Source organism: Tympanuchus pallidicinctus, unplaced genomic scaffold (assembly GCF_026119805.1).
Source record: "Tympanuchus pallidicinctus isolate F22 unplaced genomic scaffold, pur_lepc_1.0 scaffold38, whole genome shotgun sequence".
In the NCBI taxonomy this organism is placed as follows: Eukaryota; Metazoa; Chordata; class Aves; order Galliformes; family Phasianidae; genus Tympanuchus; species Tympanuchus pallidicinctus.
In genome coordinates this window covers 1573650-1598923 of record NW_026294756.1, presented here as the reverse complement: position 1 = coordinate 1598923, position 25274 = coordinate 1573650, and the positions used below count along the sequence as shown (strand labels likewise).

At 49.4% G+C, this 25274-nt stretch overlaps 1 protein-coding gene across 15 annotated transcripts in view; it reads right to left on the bottom strand.

Annotated features, from left to right (window-relative positions):
- Positions 1-25274, bottom strand: part of PTPRS (protein tyrosine phosphatase receptor type S) — a 123369-nt gene that overhangs the window by 62392 nt on the left and 35703 nt on the right. For all 15 annotated transcript variants that reach the window (XM_052699901.1, XM_052699900.1, XM_052699906.1 and 12 more), the window contains exons 3-5: positions 10790-10935; positions 9716-9857; positions 3171-3359 (exon numbers count right to left, since the gene is read on the bottom strand). In XM_052699901.1, the coding sequence (XP_052555861.1) occupies positions 3171-3359; positions 9716-9857; positions 10790-10935 (477 nt within the window). The remainder of the gene's footprint in view (positions 1-3170; positions 3360-9715; positions 9858-10789; positions 10936-25274) is intronic.

The following is a 25274-nucleotide window of genomic DNA, read 5'->3' as shown; positions in this document are numbered from 1 at the left end:
ATGCATGGCATGCCTCTCAGAAAGCTGTTACAAAGGAATTAGTTTAAAGGTGAGGGCTACAAATCTCCACATTAGCAGGTTTGGGGATTTCATTTAGCTTTGGTTTTTTGGTTCGTTTTTTGTTTTTTTTTTTTTAATTGAACAAACTTACCAAAGGTCTCTGAATGTAAAAAATAGTGAAAAAAAGACAAAAAAGAAAAAAATTAAGTTTGTTAGAGCCACTTATTTAGAAAGCAGAAGACAACACACAAGACACAAAAGGTTTTAGGGTTCCTCTGATGAAAGAAGCCAACTGCTGAGCGCCTCCCGCTGTCCCCCATAGGTGGCACGGCTGAGCAGAGGACACTGCCTGCTGCTCCTGTGCGCAGGGAGAAACGTCCATTCGTCGTCCACCACCGAGGCCACTTACACTCACAGGCAGCCTGGGTTGCTAAGGTTGAGATCTTGGTGTAAGACTGAGGGAAACAGGCGGCCAGACAGAGCTTTCTCCCATTTTCCTCTGGCGGACAATACAGCCTTTCACTCTGTCTAAACGATCAAACATGAAGACTCCCACTTGCTCGGAAGGAATGTCTGGAGACGGAGGGAGGGCCGATGGCTGGAGGAAAGCTGCGTGGCTAACAGCACCACTACCTGTTCCTCACTTACACTGAACTCAACACAAACGGCACCACGGGACGATGTGAACTGAACGGCTGCAGCCTCGGAGGACCATCTGCATTGACAGTGAAGTACCTGGCTGTTTTAATATAAACAAGAACTAAATCTGGACACGGCTGCCCAATTTTGCAGAGCTCTGTGAGTGACATTTCATCTCTACCTTTTAATGAGCTAATTTGCATGTTTGCCACTAAATCCTGTACCAATACAAATTCAGGCCTTAACGCCCTCCCTAGTTCTTAACACCCTCTGTAATAAAGCGCCACGGATGCCACCCTCTGCAAGGCAGAACCTTCGTGGCTGTCCTGTCCCGTCTTGTCCTGCTGCATGTCCCTGTGCCCATCTCCATCAGGGAGCACTGCACAGCCAAGTCTTCAGAGACAGCACAGCCGCTGGCTTGCGTGCTAAGTCTGTCAGAGATAGAGCTCCCACTCCTCCTCCCTGCGCTCCCTCTCACAGAGGGTTTGTCCAACACCCGTTAGTTGGCTGTAATCGTAATTTCCCAGAGGTTGGATTACAGTGACACTGCTGGCCTGTGTGTGGAAGACACTGAAGCTCATTAGCAGTGTCCTGAAGCATCCAGTGCCCTAACGTGTGCTAGTGCTACACTCTGGGCAGCAAAGCTTGTTTTCTGCAAAGGTAAATGTATTAAATTAAGTCCTGACATCAGCAGCACTCGCATCATCAGCGCTCTGACAGGCAAGACCATGCACATCGCACACTGGTTACAAATGCACACTTGAAATCTCCTTTGCCTTGGTCTGGATGACCCTGATGTTAACGTTCTCCACTTTCACAGGCCTTTGCATTGCAGAACATGTGAGTTTTGGAAAGCCCTACAAGTAGATGAAATAGGACAATAAAGCAGAACCTCGACTTTCAGTCCTCCCGTGTGAACAGCCACCTGCACTCCTTCCACAGAAGCAACAGGTTTCTGCCCCAGAGGACAGCAGGGATGCATCACCAGCTTACTAATTCAAAGAAGCTGTAAATGAGATTAATTTTTCAGCAGGCATCTTCAGATTTACCAGAAAGGTCAAGGGTTCCCTCAGAGGCAAACCAATTCGCTGAAAAAAAAATGCAGCATTCAGGTGGCTTTAAGGAAAGCATCAGATCAAACCCAGTTCAGGAGTATAAAGGCATTCTAGCAAGATGATAAATGTATTAAAAATAATCTGCCTGTGCATTACTCACACTTCAGCTCATGGTCACAGAGCATGATATAATTCTAGTTTACCTCTCATTATTTATGCTGAGTGATTTTTTTTATTTGCATTTGACTCAGCTGTTACAATAAAACAGAGAGGTCAATCTCATCTGGGTTTGTGGGATTCACCAATCCATTCTAATTCTAACAAAGCAGCTTAAATATCTGCTTGTTAGTTTGCTTCACTGAATAAGGAAGCACTGATGCAGGTGTACAAAAGCTACACCGAACTGGAACTACACCGAGCCAAACCGGTGGCTGTGGAATAATGAATTTTTGTGTTTGATTCCTGCTAGGTCCAACAACAAAGAATGTTTTCTCCAGGTGGGGTGAGAGCAGTCGGTCCAAGCAGCACCTGAAGAGGACCACTTCTGTGGGTAGTTTTTGTCAAGAAGTAAAACTTGCACCGCTTGTTTCATAATTGCAGTTATCAGCAAGAAAGCAGGGAGGGTTTTGTGTGGATCTTCTTTTAAACTAAGGAATTACTTTATCAGAAGCATTCATTAATAAATCCACCTGTGCCCTCCTTGCATGTGTGCACATACACACTCACACTGTGAACCAGGATATTTAACAACTACACAAACAGCTCCTGAAACATGGATATTGGGAGATGTCACGTTGACACATAAAAACAACAAACGTAAACAAAAGAAGCAGATGGACAAGCAGATGGGGAAAGACAGAGAACTGACAAGAGCCACGGAGCTGGGGTACATCTGTTCGCAGAGATCCACTCCACTGCACTGCCACTGAGCACTGCTCACTGCTCACAACTGCTCTCCAGCAATGACTGCAGGGATGTGATGCCAGAGAGATCCCGCAAGAGCTGCTCTTCATACCAGCTCTGACAAGCTCCATTTACACCCACAGGATCCTGCTTCCACAGCTGCAGACCTTACACCAGGTGTGCGTGGCCTAGCGTGCTGTCTTGTCCCAGTCATTCTTTCCCCAGCTCTTGCTCTGAGGAGGAAACCCACAGCCCCTATCCAATTTCCCAAACTGCAGTAACATCATTACTGAGGCAAGCAGACTGGTTACAGCATCTCCTGCAGGAGAACCAGCTTCCCTTTCTGCTTTCCCTTGTAACAGGGAAGGGAAGGAAAATGGGGTTGCAGGGGAAAGCGCCCCAATCATTTCCTGGATAAGAATGTGAATCCCAAAAGCGAAGGAAAGCAAATGACCCAACGCACACCTGCAAGGCTGCGTTTATAGGCCCCCTCCTCTGTTTCAGAAACCTCTGGGCATTCCTTTAACAACTGTATCTATATCTTGATTCTCTGACCTCACACAGAGACCTCACCTGATCTCAGCTGCTTTATTCTCCCGTTGCTCGTGCTTGGGTCGACAGGCAGGAAATCTTTAAACCAGGTGATCTCTGGGTCTGGGTTCCCACTGGCTGCACAGAGCATTGTGGCCGTTCGTGTCCGCTCCACCACTTTCAGCTGGGGCCCCATGTCAATGTTTGGGAAGCCGGGAGGCAACTGGTCCTCTGGTGGGAGAGAAAAAGCACAGCGGTTACACACACAGCTGGGACCAGGGCAGCTGGAGGGGCTGTTCAATAGAACACACCAAAAAACGCAGTCAGGCAGAACTGCTGCCCAGTTCTCTGAGCAGTGAGATTCAAGGAAAGGCTACTGCAAATCATCCATGGACGGCCTGCGAAAACATGTCAAGCAGTGAAGTCTACCCTCGTGCACGTTATGTGCGACCATCCTAATGCCCCACAAGAAAAGTTTTACAGTTAAATACAAAATCTGAGTCTAAAAAGCTTTGGGGCATCTCAAAGTCTCTCCAGATCTTGCAGTGCATCCCTCTCCCAGGAAAGCAACTCGCACATACTTGCTCCTACAGCAGAAGCTCTGCATACATATGGCACAGATCCCTGTCTGCAGAGTACAGCACAGACAGCCACATCTGAAAGGAGTAATTCTTCCTTCCCCCCCAATCCCACAATGCAAAACAAACTGCGCAAGAGCAATAATGAAAGCGACTACATGAAAAGGAATGTCAAAAACGCAGTGAAAACGAGGAGGGAAAGGAGAGGAAAATATCATCCAGCTGTAGTTACCAGAGGGGACACACAGAGCAACAGTGAGCCAAGTGCTGTCAGACAAGGTGTGATGTTCAGCTCTATCGGAGTGCTGCTGCCATGCAAGAGGGATGCAGCACCAGGACCGCGCAGCCGGGCTCAGCAGAGCTCCCTGCAGCCTCTCAGCCCTGCCCTCACCTTCACTAATGAGGGGGAGGAGAGCAATCCTAACCAGCGTTGGCTAATTTGTGATAACTAATGTAAAACGTTAGTGCTTCCCCCATAATCTTTGTCACATCTTCGCATGTTTAAAAATGGGCACTGTTTCCTTCTCTGATCATTACTGGAGCGTTATACGCCATCCAGTGTGACTCAGTGCAGAGGGAAATATCTTCTCATAAATCAAAGGAACCTGACCACAAACAAAAACACGTACCACCTCATGACTGCAAAAGTAATACAGGTTTCAAAGCATGGACTGATTTCAGCTGTATAAAGGAGCAGCTATTTCAGTGCATCTGAAATGCCTCAAAACCACGTACTACCTTCAAAACAGAGACGCAAACGCCCTTAACCGGGGACTGATCCAAACCTTTGAGGTCTCATTTCACCGGGCTGTTCTCAGGCTCTGCAACACCCTCCAAACAGCATTTGGTTTTGCAGATCACGTGTGCTGCAAAGGCCCAGCCCCCCCCAGGAGGGAGCTGAGGGCTGGAGAGCTCAGGGAATTGCTTTGCCTTCGCACAGCTTTCAGCCAGGCTTTTAACGTCTTCTCTTCCCTTCTCCCATTTAACCAGGCGGTGGTGTGTTGTTAAGGAGCTGCAGAGCTGCTGCCGCATTGGCTGCAGATGACATCATTATTGATTACTGCTTTTATCCTGCTCCCTGGCGATGCTACTCCACCTGGCTCAGACCCACGCCCGTTAATTTCATGAACCAATTAATACGTGTGCATGTGTGCTGGGGGAGGCCTGGTACAACTACTACTGCCGAGTGTTTCTAATTAAACAAAATGTTAATCTTGCAGCACATTGTGCAGAATTCCTCTGAGTTTAATTAAAACAACTGCGACTAGAGGCGTGATCAGATTTGAGGATCAGATCGACAGAGGAAGCACCACCGAACATCACACACTGCACTGATCCAAGAGCTCAGATTTCCTTCCTGCCAGGAAAGTGAAACTGGCTTCATCCCCTAACAATTGGATTCCCTTTAATAATGCAATTACAGTCTCAACTCAATCCCCACAAGACATGCACACGCACGCCCTGCCACCTCCTCCTCAATCCCCAAACACCAGCCCGGACCTGTTACCAAGTAAATAAACAAGGGATGGTTTGGATTGTGAATTCTCTTTCTAAAAGCAGCCCAGACAACTGCAAGAACAAAAGAGGGAAGATGCAAGCTTGGAGGGCACACCTGGCCTGCTGCTGAATCCCAGGCTAGCTCATGCAGGTGAGTGTTGTCACGCGCTGCACTTGCCATTCTAACAGAGCTCATCCTGCTCTTAGACTGAGAAGTGTAAAGGTTTCTCTTGAGAAAAAGCTGGTGAGTTATCTCAAGGCCGCTGAACAAAGTAGGGTGAGAAGCAGCAGGCGAGGAAAAACTGAGGGAGGCAGGGAGAGGAGAGCACTTCAGCATTCATTTGTATGAAATCCTACTGGAGGCTGTGCTGTGCCGGGAGCCGCGCATGCACTGATGCACACACGGTCCTACAGACAGAGCAAAGGGCACCAACTGCAGCAAAGGAGACACTCGCTGCCTCTCATCCCTCGAGAAGGTGGCAGCTTTGTGTCTAGCTAATCAGTCGTGCTAGAAATGAGGATGATGAAGGAAGATAAAGCGGGTGCTGCTGCTGCTCTTTTTCCCGCAGGGCGCGCAGTTATTTAATAATTTAGAAGAGGAGGAGGGTGTGAGCACGTACAGATGAGCTACGTATTGAATGCAGAAAGCTACAATGAGGGTGTTGTTGAAGAAAAGAGGAATTTCTTGCTTTTCTCTGGAGATACACAGCCCTGCTCACGGATACCGGCTGGTCTCTCATCAGCCCGCCATCCTCACTCCAACGGTGAAGAGCCAAGAGCAGCTCAAATGACACTAATCTTAAGCAGAACCAGGATCAGAATCCAGAACTTGTGAAGCTTAGTCCTGTCTTCTTCATCAACTTTATGAGTATGTTACAAGCATCCCTGTCCCCACCACGCATCCCTGCAGGATGCACCTTGTAAAGTGACGCCCAGTTCCTCCCATCAGGATATACACTGCTGTATACCCTCAGCTAACCACGACCACGCAGCCAAAGACAGATTTGATACATGCCAGGAGTCTCAGCAACGTGCTCTGCTTGTTGATTCCATGCATTCTGATCTGAGAGTTCTGCTATGAAGATAACTAAGTGGGCTCACAGACACTCAGATACGTGAGCTGGCCCCACAACAGTGCAGGTAATACCCGGCCCTCCCTGCCACCAGCGTGCTCCTATGCGCTCCGCTGAATTAAAACTGGCCTGACGTTTTTCATAAGCTACAGAACTAATCTGCTTTCTACTTGGCCCAATCTTCAGGTCGTTACAGGAACAGCCAAGCAAGACCAGTTTGAAGCACATCTGCCAAGACCTTCTTGAGTGGCCAGGTAACACCTCCGAGGCAGCTCTGCCTCAGCACGCGCTCCCGTGGGGCTCAATGCTTTCTGCTGAGCATCCAGAACTCATTTGTGTTTTGTTGACCTAAAGCCAACGATTACAAAAGCCAACCAAACAGCAGAAGTCTTGCTAGAACACTCTACATGCCCACACCAGATGTCCTCTTTGAGTAGGAAATGTGTGACGGAAATTTCAGGGCAGGACTGCTAGAGAAATGAACGCTTCATAAGAAAACAACAGGGAATCTCTAAAAAAAAGGCTGAATGTCCGAACCCAGCAGCCTGACCCACACACCGGTAGTAACTGCCACAGACCTCGCGTGTCTAACAGCCAGCCTCCTCGATTTTCCAGAGTGCAGAAATCCTCGGGAAAGGACAGCATCAGCCAGCACACAGCGAGCTGTCAGGGCGCAGCAGACCTTGCTCCATTGCATTCAACTGGACCGAGCGCTGCTTTTTATGGGATCAATGTACAATTCATGTTGCATTTACTAACGACTCACAAAGGGGAGCCCCCATGGAACTCTATCAGCTTCAATAAAGCAAAGAACCAATCTCTGCCTGCCCCTGCTCCAAATGCAGCTCGCTGCCTCCGCACAGCAGAGGCAATGCAGGCAGAAGGCTGCAGCCCGGTCTCCTGCAGGCAGGGTGAGGCAGGGAGAGAACCTCCATGGCACAAGAATCGCTGCCATGGGCTGCTACAGAAGTGGAGGGAAGATAAAACCTGTGTATAGGAAGCAGTAACAGTAATAATAAAAGTTAAATTATGCACATCTTTCCTGGAGTGAGGAGCTTACAGAAACAATACCAACTGAGAGCTGGGGTGCCTGTGTCAACTAGCTTCCCTTCTGCCTAAGTTATTATGAAAAATGACAGCAGCTGGAGTCAACAATAACTGGAAAATGCTTCCCAAGACCACTTTCCTTCCTTTTCTTTGGGCTCTGCAGGAATCAGGTTTGCAGGCACTACTTCCAGCCTGCTGTGGAAAGAACAGCAAGTTCCAGACTATAGAAACGCAGATCCGAGAAACAAAACAGGAAGGACAAATGAGGCAGCAGAGCTGGAGTGAAGATGTTCTGTGAGCTGAGTGGTGTCCATCACAAGCTTTGCTTCTCAGAGTTCCCAGAGGTTTCCTCTCCTGCAGCTTCCTGCTATTAAGTGAATGCATATGGACTTCTATCATGGTCTGATCCAAGAACAGTCATGTGGATAACCAAAGAAGGGTTTATTCCCCATTCCTTCAATAGCCACATCTAGGAGGGAAGAATGCTTTTTTCCTTTCTGTTTGTGAAACTGTCTGCTCTGGCACTAAGGAAATCCCCTAACTGTTCATACACGTGTATTCCATGAAGTTACACAAATGTATTTCAAGCTGATTACAACAGCACAGCCAACAGGCTGCAGAATGAGTCCAAACCCCATCCTGCAGAGTTTGTAACAGCTGGGGCCCAGGTTTCCATACTCCACAGCATGCCAAGATAACAGCTTCTGCAAATGACAGCTCACATTCATCTCCAAGCTGTGGATCTGCCCCCATCTTTCTGCCAAGCATTCGTTCTGAAAGTGAGAGAAGAGAGGCAGAAAGGAGGAGGTGGCACTGCAAGGAAAGACAGAGAAAAGACAAACAGGAGAGTGGGTGAACGTAGAAGGAGACTGAGAAAAGAGAGGAATAGATGCCAGCATGCTGACTTTGTCATTGTGGAGATTAGTGGATTTGTGCTTGGTCCTTTTAACCTCCCCATCACTTACAAATGAAGACAAAGAGGAGACAATCTGTGCTACGTGAAAGGTAGGGAAAGATGAGGGATGGAATAACTCCAGCAGTGCAGGGAAGGGGAGGGTGTGCTGCAAAAACTGCCTCCCCAGTGCTCTTCAGCAACCTGCAGGTCATTACTGCTCCCCCCTGTTTCCTGGACTGGTACCCTACCTGCTTTTGTAGCCAGTTAACTAAGCTAATGAACAAAGTCCCATTAGGCAAGCGGAACAGCGGTTCCTGTGAAAGCACCACAGCACTGGAGCAAAGCACCGTAATGTTCTGGTGGGATCAGCAAAGTGCATAATTAGGCAGGCAGGGAGATGAGCTCCTGTTCTGTCATCTGCCTCTCTAGCTGACATGTGTATGATGCTGATACCGGAAGGAAGAGCTGCAAAAAGACATGTACGAAGCAGTGCTGTCCCTGGGGGCCATCACTGAGCTCAAGGCATCACTTCCCATACACTGCAGCTTTCTTATGAGTGCTGAAAAACGCAGTGAGAATTCAGAAGATTTGCGAGAGCAGGACTTGGAGGACAACATTGTCTCTCGCCACTGATCACATTACATTCAAGGGGTAGAAATTTTGGTTACGATCACAAGGGCACCTCTCCCAAACCGTCACCACTCCATCTATGAGGAAGTGTGAAGAACAGAGCTTCCAGCTCCCAGCCAGACCGCAGCTAACCACGCTCTGCCATAAAGCACTGTTGCAGCCTCCCCACCACGTACTGCCAGCAGAAGGTTAAATGCCACGCCAGGCAGAGGAGCAACACAAAGATTTCAGTGCACCTACACAAATCTGTCAGGCTTGCCTGGACCACAGGCTTGCATCCTCAAAGGAAGCCAGCAGCTTGCCAACGCAGAGCTTGCCAGGTGAGCAGCAGAAGGGATATTCCTGCTACAAAAGGCTTTGCCATGTGCCCTTTATATCTGATCTTTGTTTATTGCTCTGTGCTTGGATTCTGCACACAAATTTAGCTCCACATTGCCAGGGATGTGCTCACTCTCTGTTCAAACAAAGGGACATCAGATGCTGTTGAAAATACTAAAGTTGCTGAAGAAGAGGCGTTATCTGGTGCTACTCATAAACCTGGGGAGGGAATATTTATTGCAGGGAAGATCATGGAGACGTAGGATAATTCATGTTGCAAGGACCCTCAACACACCTTCCTGACAGAGCTCGTACGTGGTCTGGTAATAGCAAGCACTCTGCTTTTGCTTCTTACATAGCCATTTTATGTAATAAAAATTTAAGTAATAAAAGTAAAAACAGATCTGATAGGTCAAAACAAACCAAAAAAGGACTCTGCGCTCTGGCCAGGCATTTTGTGGCAGTCTTCCCACCCATGAGAAGCAAGAGAGAGTCTGACGGGTACCTTCTCCCGTGACACTGACACAGGCAGGCAGAAATGTTCTTTACCTCGGAGGACAGTGAGCTTGGCATGGACAGTGACTTCCCCATGAGGGTTTTGAGCAACACACTCATAAATGTTCTCATCCCGGGGAGTCCGGAGCGGCTGGATCCTCAGAACAGCACCTGCACTTTCATCAAATTCAATTGTCTGGGGAATAAAAGGAAAGAAACATATACACATAGTAAGCGTCCTTGGCTTGCAAGCAGAAGGTTAAATTCTGCTTCTCAAGGAGGCACCGACACATTTACAAACACATACACCTGGAAACACACATCAGCTGTCCCTCGGTGCCCAGCATACAGCCAGCACGGCCAGCTTCTCTCTGCTGACCTGAAGGAGCCAGGGAACTGCCACACCAAACCCATCCCTGACTTCTGGCACACCAAAACTGCTGTGTGTATCTCAGATGCTCTCACCAGGTGATGGTGTGTGGGGTGGGTTCAGAACACAACTGTGATGAAGCAGGGGGAAATGCGCTGAGAGAAACAGAAAAAGAAAAAAGAATCTTTGCCTCATTCTTCCATCTGCGTAGGCAGCTAACCCCACAAAGCTCTTCTGAGCACACAGCTGCCTGGCAGGACAGGGTCCCACAGCACATTCCATAGGATGACCTCCAAGTTCTTGTTACTCCGGTCATTTCTATCCAAATTATTTCCATCTAAGCAGTGCCAGCAACTGTATTGTTTACTTCAGGCTGTTCCAGAGTTAAAATAATGAGTCATGGATGAAAATGAAAGGTGCATTTGTGGAGCCCAAGAAGTACCAGCTTGTAGCTGGAGTTTCTTAGGGCAGGGAGAAAGCAGCTTCATGTTATATCTGAGGAGGGAAAAACTAAACAACCAACCAACAAAGCAAAAGAAAAAACACCAATAACAAAAAACCCCACAAATTCTGTTGCTTCGGAACAATCTCAGTTGTTAACATGGCCAAGAGCTTGTACTTCATTCTTACTGCTGTTAAAACTCCTCCTCTTCCAAATCTCCCTTTATTATCAGGCCTCAGAACAACCACAGAGGAGCACTAGCTGCTTTCTGTCAGTCCCTGTCTACATACACATTGACTGGAAGGACGTCTCTTACCTCAAACCTCTGGGAGTTCACTTTCTTCCCTTTCTTGTTCCAGGTGACTCGTGGCTTCGGGTCTCCAGTTGCTTGGCATACAAAAGACGCCACCCCTCCCGACACACCAATTTGGTCCACAGGTTTTTTAATGAACACAGGGGGACCTTTTGAAACAAATAAAAACAAGAAGAAAATTCGTAATTGGCGCAAGGACAGACAAACTCCAATAAAGAATGTCTGTAATTAACAGCAGCATTATCGCTGCTGTTCTTGTATGATCCCAGATGAAATCCATCCTCTGGGCCTTCTGGGAAGGAGCAGTACTTCCTTCCATTTTGCCTATGAAGAACCTACATCACAAACCAATTAATGGCCTGATCCTACAACGAGATTTCAGTGGGATGAGTTGCAAAGCCTCTCTTACTTCTGAAGAGCGGACGTTTAAGCCATGTTGCACAAGTGAAGCTGATGCGTGAAGTCCATCTAAGGATCATCAGAAGAAGCTGAGCTGAAAACAGCTTCTACAAACAATGACAGCCAAAAGCTCCTTAACGACCCCTCATAACCAGCTGCCCAGAGGTGCAGCAAGGCCTGAGCCCACACGCTCCGTGCCTGGGGCTGCATTTCAGCCAGCCTGGGCCAAGGGAGGAGCGCCGCTCGTGCTTGCAGCAGCTCTCCCTCTCCCCCACCACTGAGTCCCACCACATCCAACAGTCTGCAGCAGCACTTCTGCAAGGAGGGGGAAGGATGCTGGGACAGGCCTTCCGACCCAGGAAGGTGTCTGGGACCTTCTGATGGGAAGAATACGAGGCCAGAAGTATCTGTGCAGAGCCCGTATTGCCCCTGTCTGTGGGAGATCCCCCTTCCGTACTCTAACCTGTTTCCTGGCACAGCTTTCTCTCATCTAGTTAGTTTAAAATTTATTGAAATATTTCAATCACGAGGCCGCAGCTGTGTTCAAATAAAATCACTCAGATCATAAAGTTGCCGTCTGTTATTCTTGAGAAAAGCAGACCATGTGACTGTGAAATCTGTGTGTTTATATGTAGATACTCAGGGTTCATAAAACAAGATGTAAATGGCCGACTGAGGAACTTACAAAGAGGGCAAAGAGAGCGGCCTGCAGGGCCTTCCAGGGGTTGAAAGACAAAAGGAAGCATTCCCCCTTCCCTGCCTGGTGTGGCCAGGAGTATATAAATAAAAGCCCCCGAGCGAGCTCATGTGATGCAATCAAGCATTTGTTTCCATGCTGGAGATAAATACAGTTTGCTGGAGCTGTTTATGTCCCATCGAATGTACGCAGTGCTGTGCACAAAGCACTGGATGTATAAATACCCAGATCTATATTTAGAGGTCAGAATATATTTGCAATGCTACTGCTAAAGGTTATCAAGCAAATCCCACCGGAGGCACCGGGCATTTGGGAGTTTGTCTTCCACCCAAGAATGGCAAAACCAAACTCTGCTTCAGGCTCCATCTGCCTGAACCCAACTTCCTCCCTCCATTCTATGTTCAGAATCTGATGAGTTTGCAGAGGTCAGATCTGAAGGCACAGCCAAAGTCATCCAGGGCTTAAGAGCACTTTATTGACATAAGCTCACTTCCTAAAACGAAAGCCCCTAACAATCTTTAATGTTACGTATACACTGATATGGGTGCAAGCAGTACGATAAGAGCACAAATAAGGACAAATAAAGTTCTATTTTCATCCTGAAGAAGGTGGAAGTGCTCCAAATGGAGAATGAAGTGGAGCCATAGCTCAGCATTCCTTGTTAGGAGCTCAGTTGACTCCCGGGGTGCTAAAGGTAAGCTGACCTGCTCTTCTGAGACCGCTGCGATGCTGCGCTGCCTATGATAAGCTCGCTCAGAGAGAGTGAGAAACAAAGGAAAAGAAACCAAACACAAATCCCTACCAAAGCATCCATTCGATTTTGCTACTCACTTGGAAAATCAGTGAAAATCGAAGCTAAGTTATTGTTTTTTAAACTGCCCAAATCTCTGAGCTCCAGACTTTGATTCTCGCCTCTCCCCCTGACAGATCAACCGCAGTGCTCTCCACCTATGCATCTCATCACTGCACCACTTGTCACTGCAGCCCACGCCAACCGCAGAACAGCCCTCTCCTCTCTGGAAAAGAGAAAGCCAGGCTACCACAGGCAAGGTGGTGATGATATAAAGCTGAAACAGATTCCTATGTGCTGCGTAGGACTGCTACAGCTCTGCCATTCCAGGTCCGGCCTGCAGTGAAACATGTAGTTAGAATTCCTGCTTCTGCTCTGCAAGCAGCTCTGACAGCCTCCCAAAGCAGGAACAGGGCGTCCCTGCATCCCTGAGCGCTGCCCAAGGCACCGCCACGCAGACAGCTGATGAGACCACCAGCTCACCCTCATGGCAGATGACCTCTGGTTGGCTTTGCTTTCCAAAGCGCAGTCCTGCAGACACAGCGGGTCTCAGAAGGGACATGACACACATCTGGGGACGGGATTTCGTGAATTCTCACGCAGAGTTTGAGGAGAAGCTATGAGATGCTAAAGGTGGGGTCTCTTGTCATCCCTGAGGAGTGCACACAGTGGAATGTGGCACGGCATCAGGCCGCGTGCCTCGCACACCAGGGCAGCTCTCCTCACAGGAGAGGAATCTGCTGCCTCACCTCTCCTTCCTTCATGCCTTCGTTCCACCACCGCAGAACATGTTCTTCAAATGCAGTCATGTAAAAGGAAAACATCTCCTGCTAATGATACACAGACGCCAAAACAGTCTGAGGAACTCTACAGCAAGGAGGGGACATCTCGCCCTTTAAACCTAAACGTCCCTTGGGAACTGCTGCCATGGTGAATTTCAGGTGGTGGATGAGCAGGGGGACAGTCCAGCCAACATACACCCACCTGAAACACCAAGACGGCAAAGGCAGAGGAAGGGAAGGGGAACCTGGAGGTGCTCTGAGCGCTGGGAAAGAGGAAGAAACACAAAGAGGTTGAACATAACTGAGCCAACTACTGCGGGGGAGAAAAAATGGTGCAGTTTGAACCTGCTGACCCTTCTCCCTGCTGGCCTCCAGGCAGGCCTGGCTGCTCCTCCCGTTGCTGGGCTATGGAGGGACAAGGAGGCTGGGGATGCCTTTAGCCCCAGGGACTACGCTATGGGGTGAGAGCAGCTTTCTCCTGGTCCTCCAGTACACTCCAATTAGGAGTCACTGCCTGGAGGGCTGAAGGGAGAACTCACAGCAGCGTGGCTGATGGAACAAAGCGCCGGCAGCAGAGAGGGCTGTGTAAAACCAGCACAGCCACCACCAGCCCTGCAGGAATGCCAGCCCTCAGCCTCCCCAAAAGCAGGACAGCAGGAGACAGGGCACAGTGGGGAAATATTGACTTCCCTGGGTTTTTCTGTGACAAAATTGATTCTCAAAGCACTTCACGTCAGCTTTCCAGATCAATACTCAAACATCCTCCCAACCATCCTGAGCTCAAATGCCTCTGGCGCTGGCTCAGGGAATCTGGGCTGATGTGAGACAGCAAAACTCACCTCAGTGCTCATCACCCCACTGCCACAGCCCCCCACACAGCTTCTGGGAAAGCACCTCAACATCGGATGGCAAATAAAGACAAACCACTCATTCTTTTGTCTGGCCCCAACACACAGAACAGCAGGAGCCTGGCTGAAAGGGTCCCTCGCGCGCAGCAGCAGCAGCAATCCATGGAGAAAAAAGAAAGCCAGTTACAAAACACATATTTTAGACGGTTTTGCTTCCAATTTCAGTGCCCCTGGTGCAGCACTGGTGGACACCCACACACCAGTCCCAATGACCCAAGGCTGTACCCGAGACTGCCAAGGAAAGAAGGCAAAAGCAAAAGCAAAGCCAGTAAACCATTTTCTTTTCGCTACCTGGCTTACCACAGCCCTCCCCAATACACAAGGCCGTGCCATTCTGCCCGCCATTCCCAGTCAATCTGCAGCAACGTGGTGCTGAGCTGCTCGCTGTGAGCATGCCTGCACCACCAAAGATCTGGGGTACATTAGGCAGTGTCATCCTTTATCCCAGCTCAATAATACTCAACAGATCAGAAAACATCATTTCTTTGTGCACGTACGTATACAACATCATACACACACACAAACATCTGTACTTCTGCCTTTTACAAGGGTAAAAGATGAGGTCGTTAGGCCTCTTACAGTCAGTGTCATTTAGCCATTAGCGCCAGCACACCCCGACCTGCTCTCCCAGGCTCCAGATGATTCCCACAGTCAGGATCCAGATCTCCTGCTCTGACGCACATTCGCTGACCTTGGGCTCCCACCCCTCTGGCACCTCCATCTACCACCCGCCGTGCAGTGACAGCCCTCATTCCTCACACCTGCCTGCCTGCGTCCAGACACGGTGAGCAATGTGGAGTGAAGGAGGGTCTCAGCACAGATCTGCTCAGCACTCAGCACCACAGATGGGCCTGCATGCAGCTATAGCCTCTATATACCATAACACAAACAAAATAGCCAGGAAAATTCACTTGCAGCAGAACCCGGAGATCTTCTCCCACGTGCATTTCTTGGTGGGATAAATAAAAAGCAAAAACCAGACAAAAGCTTTGCAACCTCTGAACAACCAGATGACGTCAGCCGACAGGAGGACATCTCACCTTTCTGACTTCAGAGTAGCCAAACCAGCCTCCGGTTCTCAGAAGGAACTCCACGGGGCTTTCTCTGGCACGCAGAGAGTTAAGTTCTCTTCTCCCCCCACCTCTCCTCTGGTTTTGGGGCTGAAACTTTCTGCTGATCTAGTGAAACTCCATCTCCATTCCACAGAACTGCTGACAGGCTCACAATCCGAGCAGGAGGACGAGGAGCTGCCCCACCTGCAGCGCCGGACGGCCCGCTTTCATCTCCCCATCGAACAACCTCTCGGGCCACACGTGAGGTGGGCACAGCTCTGCACCGAGCGGCTGCTCGCTGCTTCAGGAAATGTTGACACACGTGTGCTGCTGCGGTCTGCCTGCATGCGGCAGATGCATGCCCTGCGCCCCAGGGATCAGCATGGGAGCGCTGAGCAGCTGCGGACAGCCGGGGGGACTGAGGAGCAGAGGAACTGTTTGTCACAATGGAGCAAATGAGGAGAGCAGGAGGGAGAAGCAAAGCCACAGACACGTTTGTGGGGGAAAGGAGAGAAGAGATCAACGGGCAGAATGCAAGAGGAATGGCGCAATATGGAGAGAAGGGAGGTGCTCAAAGCAAGGAAGTGAGGATTAGACAGAGGAGACAAACCATGGAGCAGATGAAAACAGGAGAGAGCAGCCAAATTTCAGACAGATGGAGAGTGGGGAGCAAGAATGCGATGTTTGGAAAGGGTACACATTTCACAGCAACAGCATCAGAGCGCGGGGGAGCTTGTGAGAGGGGCAGGGAAGAGAAAGATGGCTCCAGGATTTGCATCTGTCATCACGAGAAGAGCGAGAGCTGCAAATGGGAGCAGGACAGGAGCAGGCCGTGGCGAGGGTCTCTATGGGGAGACTGAGGGAGACTGAAAGCAGGTCCTGGGGAGGTCCTGCAGAGACTCTGGTCCCCTTGAAACCTGAGGTTTTTACTGACAGGTTCTGCTGCTTTTTTCTTTCTTCCCTCAGGGCCATTTCTCAGTGCCTCACAAATAAAATTAAAATTAAGGTTTTCTGACAGAACAAACAAACAGGGAGTGAATTATACTCCATTTCCCTGTCAATAACTTCTCCCCAACCCAGTCGCCTTATCATCATAAAAAGTCCATTAAGCAGTAATTGGGAAGGCAGTAGAATGCGGGGCTGGTCCATGACACAGAAGCATGCTCGCTCCCCAACTGGCCTTTTCTGGGAAGGCAGACAGGATAATTATAGGCTTCAGACAGAGACTTCCTCTTACTGTCAGCAGCTCCTGGCTCCCTTCAGGGAGATGGGACTGGCAAGGTTGGGGAATGGAGGGTAAAAAAAGATAGAGGATGTTTTTTTGGAAGTGAAATACTTCCACCTTGCTACTCCCCTGGTGCTGATCCATCAGAGTCCTTCCCTGACTCAGAAAGTCTGGGCTGCACACAAGGCTTTCCCACTGCCAGAAAAGTGGGAATGTCACTTGAAAAGTTTCCCCTTTCCCTACCCTGAATGCCCACAGAGCAAGGAGGACAGCAGAGAAAGACAGAAACCTGGATGGGATTTAAGAGAAGCAGAAAATAGGTGAAAAAGAGCAAGAACTCATTTCATGCACAACTACATGGGCTGGCCAACACCCAGTGCCCTCCTCTCCACTCCTACCCATGCTGCCAGCTCCCTCCTCTCCCTGCATCCAGGATGAGGCTGCAGACCCCTCACAGCTCCGACCATGCCACGCTGCTCTTGCCAGAAGCCTTACCATTTTGGGGGATTGGTACATCCATACGGCTCCTATTTGCAATGCATTCAGATACAGACCTTTCAGAAGAGGAGGTACAAGCCTGCAGCAGAGGAGGCAGGATGAGTCGGAGGCTACCAAAATCTATTCCTAGTTCTGACACCCAAGGTGAGAAAAAACACATCATCCTGCTGGCTAGAGGAAGGCAGAATCCTTCCTTCTGGTCTATTTAAAATGCTCGTTTTCAAGAATGGGACTGTGCCTTATCGCCTAGGAACAGCAGCTAGTACCAAGTCACCCCATTTCAGCAGGACTTCTTCACACCACATCCACGTGCATGGAAAGGATTCTCTACCTGCTTCCTGCCTGCACTCAGCACAGAGCTGCTTCACTCTCCCTCCCTGGGAGGGCCAAAGAAGCAAGTGGGTGGCAGTGCAGATGGATCTTTGTAGCATCTCTATCCAAGGCTCTTACTCACCCACTGGCACTACAACGCAATGCCAAGAAGAAGGAAGCTTCTCTCAATCAGCAAGAGCAGTGCTGTCATAGGGGATGGCAGCCCTGGGATCACTGCTGAGGGACCAGCAAGCATAGGGGCACACGCAGCCTCAGCAACGTGGCAGGCCTGGGCCCTGGAGGTATGCAAGTGCTTTCAAATCAACTGCAACAACATCACATCCCATATTTGTCCACAGGTCCTATAACAAGGCATAATAACCCAGAGCAGAACAAGAAACCCAAGAAGCTATCCTGGCAACTTAATGAGCGCCCCTTGTCCATCACCATCACGACAGCAATCCCAGACTGTCTGCAATCAGAAGCTTAAGGTGGAGAGCTCTCCCTTGCCCTGCAATGCTGCTAGGACAGCTTCTCCAGCTGTGTCACCGGCATCAGCATCTCGGAAAGCTCGACTCACCCTCACCTCCAGGAGGCAGCCAGGAAGGCCTTGGCTGTCACACAGCTTCTGCTGCTCCGCTTGAATTACCAGAAGAGCCGGAGATATGGGGGATACCAGAACATGACAAACCACCTCCCATAGCACATGCCTGAAAGAAGAGAAAGCTAAATACACAAGGATCCCAAGTCCTTGGGGATCGTGCCAGCTTAATTTAGCCCAGCAGAGGTCCTGATCTGCTGAAAAGTGACAGCAAAATCAGCAGCAATGGGGAAAACACACTGCTGCAAGCTGCTGCATCTCACGGCCTTTCAGGGGAAGTGCAGTGCCAGAAGCCCCAAGGATATGAGCAGAGAGGTCAATTCTGATCCCTGGTTTAGTGATATGACAAAGACTTCTGCAAAACATAAACACAAGGAGAGGCCCCTGGCCTTGCACAGCTTGCCCAGGAGGGCTGAATAATGGTGCCCATCATGATCTGCTGGCTAATACAAGCACCGGGGGATGAAGGCACACCAGATAAATGCAACATTGTCTGATAAAACTCTTCCTCGTGTAAATAAAAGCTATCTCGCTTCCACTTCCTTTCCATAAGCAGTTTATAGTTCCAACATATTAGCTGTCGTTTTGGTAGTATTTTGAAGCATGTATTCCCCAGAAATGTAAGCAGTGTTTCTTTCTTTCAGGCAAGAGAGGAAGTCTCCTCACCTGCAGGAAAAGGACAAAGCGCAATTCCTGGAGCACAGGATTTGGGATGTTTTCAAAAGCTTGTTATCTCATTCCCACCCAGCCTCTGGTAACAGACTTCAGCCCATATTTTCTAAGAAACTTAAAGAAATTATGGACACACAAGCTTGAAACACCTTATTCCACATCTTAACAGCACACTGTGAGCTTGAATCGCTCATCAGTATTGAGCCTGGGATGTGAAGGGAGCTCAAGAATGGGAGATTCTGAAAACAAAACCCAATAAAGCCATGACTAATGGCTGAAACATGTAAGAATCACAAACTTTGGCTCCTACCATGAGTTATTACAATTTCTGTTTCAACCACAAAATAACCCTTCAGATTTGTACACGTCAACACACAGGAAGAAAAAAGGGAGACTCCAACAACAGCGCTGAGAAACAACAACAGCACGGAGCTGATGGATTCCAGGACAGGTCAGCCAGAAAAAAGTGAAAGAGAGAGATGGAAACATGGAAAAGCTGCAACAAGGAACCCTTAAAGTCCTCCGTCAATGACAGTGGTTGAGGAAGGGGAGCTTGTTTCCAGCAGGACACCTCTCTGTCCACATCTGATTCCTGCCAGGAGATGCAAGGAACGGCACCAGGCAGAAAACGCTCAGGGGAAGGCCGTGATTGGAATTACCCACCATTAGCAGCTCACTCACAGAAAGAGGAGCATCACAGCCTTCGCAACGAAGGAAGGACACAGACAGCTCTCAAACCAAGCAGGCTGCATCCTGCAGACAGGAAAAGCAGCCGGAAGGGTGGCGATGTGAGAGGGATCTCCAACAGCAGGATGGCAAAATCCCACACCGGGCCTTTTAGAAACTCACTGCACAAATCCAAAGCAGGTTAAGGATTCCAAAGGATACCCTGCCTAATTTATGAATAAATCCACAAATTCTGTCGGAGGTGAGAGAGGAAGAGGACGCAGTCAAACTAATTTGACTTTATTAATTAAAAAAACCACCAAGTTTCATCACCCCGACACTCTTCAGAGGTCGTATGAGCGTGGAGGGGAGTTATGCTCATTAATTATGTAGAAAATGCAAAACTATCATCCTCTGAATGAGTTTAAAATAAGGAGAAACCCTTTCAGGATGGGGAGAAATTACTCCCCAAGGCAGCTGAAATTTCTCTTGCAACTTCAAAGGCCAATAAATTATTCAAATTGCTCGCGCCACTCCACGCGCTCTCTCTCTCTCTCTCTCCTTCTCAATTTTATGCTCCTGACTCAATTAAGGTTTGGAGGACTTCGGAGAAACTTTGTGGAATGCTGAACCCGTTGCAACTCCTATTTCTTTCTTTCTTTTTTAAAGCTTTACTTTTCCTCTCGGCCTCAAAAGGAAACAGGCATTATTTTATGCGTTCCAGATGAAACAAGCGTGGCGTTGGTTTAAACCCAGCTTATAAGAAAGTGCCAATGCTTTGTGCCTGCAGTAAGTGTGAAGGGACATGCTGAAAATCCTCTGCACAATGGCACTATGAAAACAAGGAGGTCAGTCCATATTCCTTCATGTCAACTGCTTGAATCACTGAGATGTCACCTTTCAGAGTCTTAGCAGTGGATGTTCCAGCATGTTTTTATAATGCCCTTTCCCAGCACGTCTGGGTTAGCAGAGATCTCCTCCCAGCTGCTCCGCTGTGCCCTCGGATGGGGCAGGCGGTGGTTCTGCAACCATTCAGCACTGCTGAACCACAAACCAACGCCGAAACTGAGGACACCAGACAAAACCACGGCAACGGAAGTTCCTGCTCAAGAATACCCAGATGTGCAAAAAGAGGGACGGAGGGTTGAGGAGGTGCAGCCACCGACAGGATGCTCCTGACTGCTTCAGCTCCTCCATGTGCAGCAGATGGCATAAAATCTGACTGCTTTCATGAACCTCAACATCCTCCAGAATTCAAGGCAGCTGCACTGCAGGAGCACCGTAGCTGCCTCAGGTGGGCACTGGGACCAACTGCGCTGCAAAAGAACATCTCTGACTGGGGGGGAGTGCCACGAAGTAAATAAAACTGTTCTTTGGAGACTGTCTTGCAGGCCAATTTGAGCCCAGATTCCATCCCACGCACACCAAAGAACGACATTCCTCTCATTGGGTGTCCTTGAAAAGCGCTCTGCTTTGCCTTCTAAGAATAACACTGAGCTTGCCAGGCCACAGAAAGCTGGGAATACCCTCACAGATTCCCTTCAGTGACCCAGAAGACTCGCATCTAGATGGTCTTGAACAGACATGAGCACACAGACAGCTCCAAACAGCCGATGTGACCCAGTGAGACAGCAAAGCTGCCATCCTTCCTGGCAGCACATGTGAGAAGCGCCTGGGTGAAAAGCACACCCAGAGGGCAAGGCCAGAGAGAAACAGGCACTACCTTCCTGGAGAGGTCTGGTGCAGATGAAAAGCCCTGGCTTTGGCACGCTGGTATGGTGAAGATAGACATTTTCTCCATCACAAACACCTTGCAGATGAGATTTTCACACAACAAACAGATGCTCTTTTCCCCTGCCTGAGCCATCCAATGAAGCTGAGCAGCAAGAACCTCTAGCAGGGAAAGCTCCTTCACCAGGAGACACCCATGGCTGCATCCCAAACAGCCTTGGCTGCTCTGTCCCCAGGTGCACCTTGGCTGAGATTAATGTAATCAGTGTCTGCAGAATGGGGCACAGCTGGGACCCAGGAGGTGACATCCCCCTGCCCCCAAGGAAGCTCTTTCAAAAGATGATTTACTTCCTCTCCTGGTCCTGTAGGAACAAAAACTTCCCAATTTAAGTTACCTAAAAAAAAAAAAAGAATGAAAATGACATCACTCTATCCAGGCAGGCAAGGTTTAATTTAATCAGGCACTTAAACAAGGTGACACAGAAGCTCAATTCGGTGTCCTTGAGTGGGATGACAACTAGTCCAGAACCCTGAGCAACCGCAGGCTGGATCGCAGCTGGCAGACGGAGAAGGCAGCAAAGGAAAGGACACAAGGAGTCCCCTCAGCTACAAAGGAACACAAGCAGCAAGTGGGGCAGGAGAGGGAAGTGGGGTCACTGCATCCCAGGAGGGCACAGCTCAGAGCCCTCTTCCGCAGGAGCAATGCTCAGAGTCCTGCCTGCACCCCTGAGGTGAAAGGGCCATTCTGCAGCAACTGCCCAGCTCCACAGCGGGGCTACAGCGTCACGAATGCAAACACTGCCACAAGTGCTTGCGGGGCAGCTCAGCTTCACCACACTGCGCCACCTTCCATCTCCACGGACAGCACTGCTGCTTCGCCATCAGTCAGGCTTAGGCTGAGATGGAGCAGCTCTCACACAAAGCAGAGGAACATTACCTTCCTGCTGTCGTCATCTCAACGTGCCCATCAAGCCCTAAGACAGAACCTCCTCGATTTTTACAGCCATCTGACATCGACAGCTGCTGTTCTGGACAACAGCAGACAAAGCCATGACTTCCAGAACCCAGGAGATACAACACAGAGGAAAGGAATCACTCCTGTGAGGAAGGGAAGCTGAACACTGAGCACAGCTCTGCACCTCTGCTTGTTGTTCCCAACACAAAGCACAGCCCAAACTGGGCCGTGTGGGCTCCTCTCCATCCCTCTGCACGTGTTCTCTGTCCTCGTGTTCTCTGTCCTCGTGTTCTCTGTCCCCACTACAGCCCCATGTGCAGAGCAGCCCCTGCTGCCATCTGCTGCCAGCTGCACATTGCAGCCCCCACGCACGCGCCCGGCGTGAATTACTGCGCTCTCCAAATTAACGATGGAACAAGGGCAATTAAAAGGGAAGAAAGTCAGGGGAATGCACCATAAAAGAGGCTTTATTCTTTTATTTTGTCAATTGCAATTTAGCTTTAATTATTTATGGTAATACTAGCTTGCTAGTAAGTGTTCTATAACATGATTTATAAAAGGAAGGAAACCTAAGTAATAAGTAACATTTGCTGCTGCATCTGCTATTAAATCTTTGCTGGGGCGGAGAGCACACACACCAGCCCTGTGTATGCAAAGTACCAATTAGCAAAGCACTACTGTAAAACGCAAAGCTTTAATCAATGGGAAAAATCCACTTGAAAACAGCGAGCATGCTGATTTCAGTTATAAAAATTACCACGTTTCTATACAGTAAGTGGCTTTTTATCTGCAATGGAGGAGCACTTACAGGGAGCGCTCGTTCCTGCGGGTGGCACGGGGGTACCTGACTGCCGCCTGGCCGAAGCAGGAGAGCAGCTTGTCCTGCTGCAGCCAGCAAGGCTGGGCTGGCTCTGCCTCCACAGCGCTGCACAGTGCTCACTGCTCACCGCAGAGATCTGAGGACCAGGCAGGGTGCGTGGCCGGGACACAGACACTCCGGTTCTGCTTGTGAGCCAGGAACTGCTCTCCAGCCTGGACCCACAGCCTGACCTCAGCTGTTTGGTTTTCTCTAAGCCTTCCAATGCACAGCCACATCAATCTGTAGCAAAATGGTGACATTGCTCCGTCCAGGCAGGGCCCCCAGAGACAGCAACTCCCAGCTCTACAGCTGCCCTTGGCTGTATGGGAGAAACAATGGAAGCTTCTCAAGTAAGAACAGCATGCAAAAAGCAGTGTGGTTTGGTTTTTTAATTTAAATAGCAGTTTCCTTTAAATAGAACGTTCCAGCCATAGAAAGGTTTCAATCACTGACTGAGATCAATTAGCCCAGGAAGCAAGGGAAATATTTTAATGGCCCTTTGATTGCAGAGGCCACAGCTTCTCCGATGCTGTGCTGAACAGCAGGCAAGTTCAAGCCCCCAGCTTTCCAGCAGGGTGCTGACGGGTACCGTAGGGAGCTATGGGGTGTTGTAGTAGAGTGTTGTGGTGTGCTACAGATGCTACAGTGAGTTATAGGGTGCTGTGGGGTGCTGCAAGCTACTGGGGACTTCCCACTTGCAACAGGAACTTCTACCTCAGTGGGAACACAGCTGGCATCTCCTAGCACTGCCCCAGGGGCTGTGTGACCCCAGCAGCCCCTCAGGATGAACTGGAGCAGGAAATGGGGTCAGCATCGTGGCAAGCGCGACCGAATGGATGCTGGCCAAGAGATTAAGCAAGAGGCAGCGTGACAGAGCCCAGGGCCATCTGATGGGAGAGGCCATTGTCAGAACAGTGACAGCTCCTCATGCAGTCTCTGCAGTTGTGACAGACAAAGCTGTTTGCTGTTTATATTCCTCAGCAGGGAGCAGGGCAGACGAACTGGGATGCTGCCGCCCAGCCTGGCACAGAAGTCAACAGCCCCTCTAAACATCATTGCTCAGAATCCAACGACACTGCAGAACTACAGAGAGAAGCCTGGCTGCTAGCAGCAGGGCCACACAACTGGTGCTGGACCAGCATCAGTCCCTCCTGGGGGTGCATTTCCACCAAAGATGCCCAAAGCAGCCAGACAGCAAACCTCACCCTGCAGGGGATCGGGGCAGAAGATGTTGATTCCTTCCTGGGAAAACCCAGACACCAAGGGCGCACAGCAATGGTTTGGAGAAGCCCTGACTCTGCAGAGTGCCCACTTCCAGCACTGGGAACATAGGGCTTGGAGCACATTTAGGAAGGAAATGCCCAGTTCTCACAAGACAGCACAACAGATGAATCAGAGCTGTGCTCATATCAAGAGGCACTTGCTCACACATGAACTCTCCATCTGCGCCCACATAGCTGCATTGCTTGCTTGGAAAACAGAGGACAAAGCCACGTGCCCAGGAATGTCACAGCAAACAGAGCAGGACTGGGACCTCACAGCCCTGACACGGAGTGTTCACAAAGAGCCTCAACACCCAGCTGGGATCTGGACAAATGCTGCCACCCTCAGCAGGATCCCCACAGCGCGCTGCTCCCAGTGCTGAGGGCAGGCAGCTCCAGATAAAGTCCTGTGGACAGATTAGGAACGGCAGCAGCGCCGTCTCAGGTGCAGAATGACAAAGCTACACACCAGCAAAGTGGCCCTATATCAAACTTACCTGAGTCTGGCTCACCTCCCAGGCATATAAAACGATCAGCACAAAAGGAAATATTATCTTTTTGCACATGTACATTTCTCTGCAAACGAAATGCCTGACTAAAGTAATGGCAAGCACATCTCTGCTCGCCTACTGCAAGAAGAAGAAAGCACTGCTCACCAAAATTTTCCAGCAACAAAAGGTCGAGGATCCCACTCAATCCCCAGTGACCGTGCCCTCTTCACAAACCCTGATAACCAAGTGATTACGGTAAAAGCTGTCAAGGGCTCTGCTGACCAGAGCAGCCCTCTCACCAGCTTCAAGCAGCTTTGCTGGGGAAGAAAAAAAAGTCATAATTCAATCAGCTTGGAAGAGTCTATTCCCCACTGATCCTGAGCGATCAGCCTTCATGTCGACATTACATTGAGTTGCTGAAGATTTTCTTTTTTTTTTCTTCCCCTTTTCGTTTTATCAAGCAAGAATTGAAAGGCAGCAAAGCTAAAAACTGTGTTAGAAGGGAACTGGTTCACTCGGGAGGAGAAACATAATGCTCTTTCTACAGATGCAATTTTGAATCCAGCCCTGGCTGGTAATGTGACAACG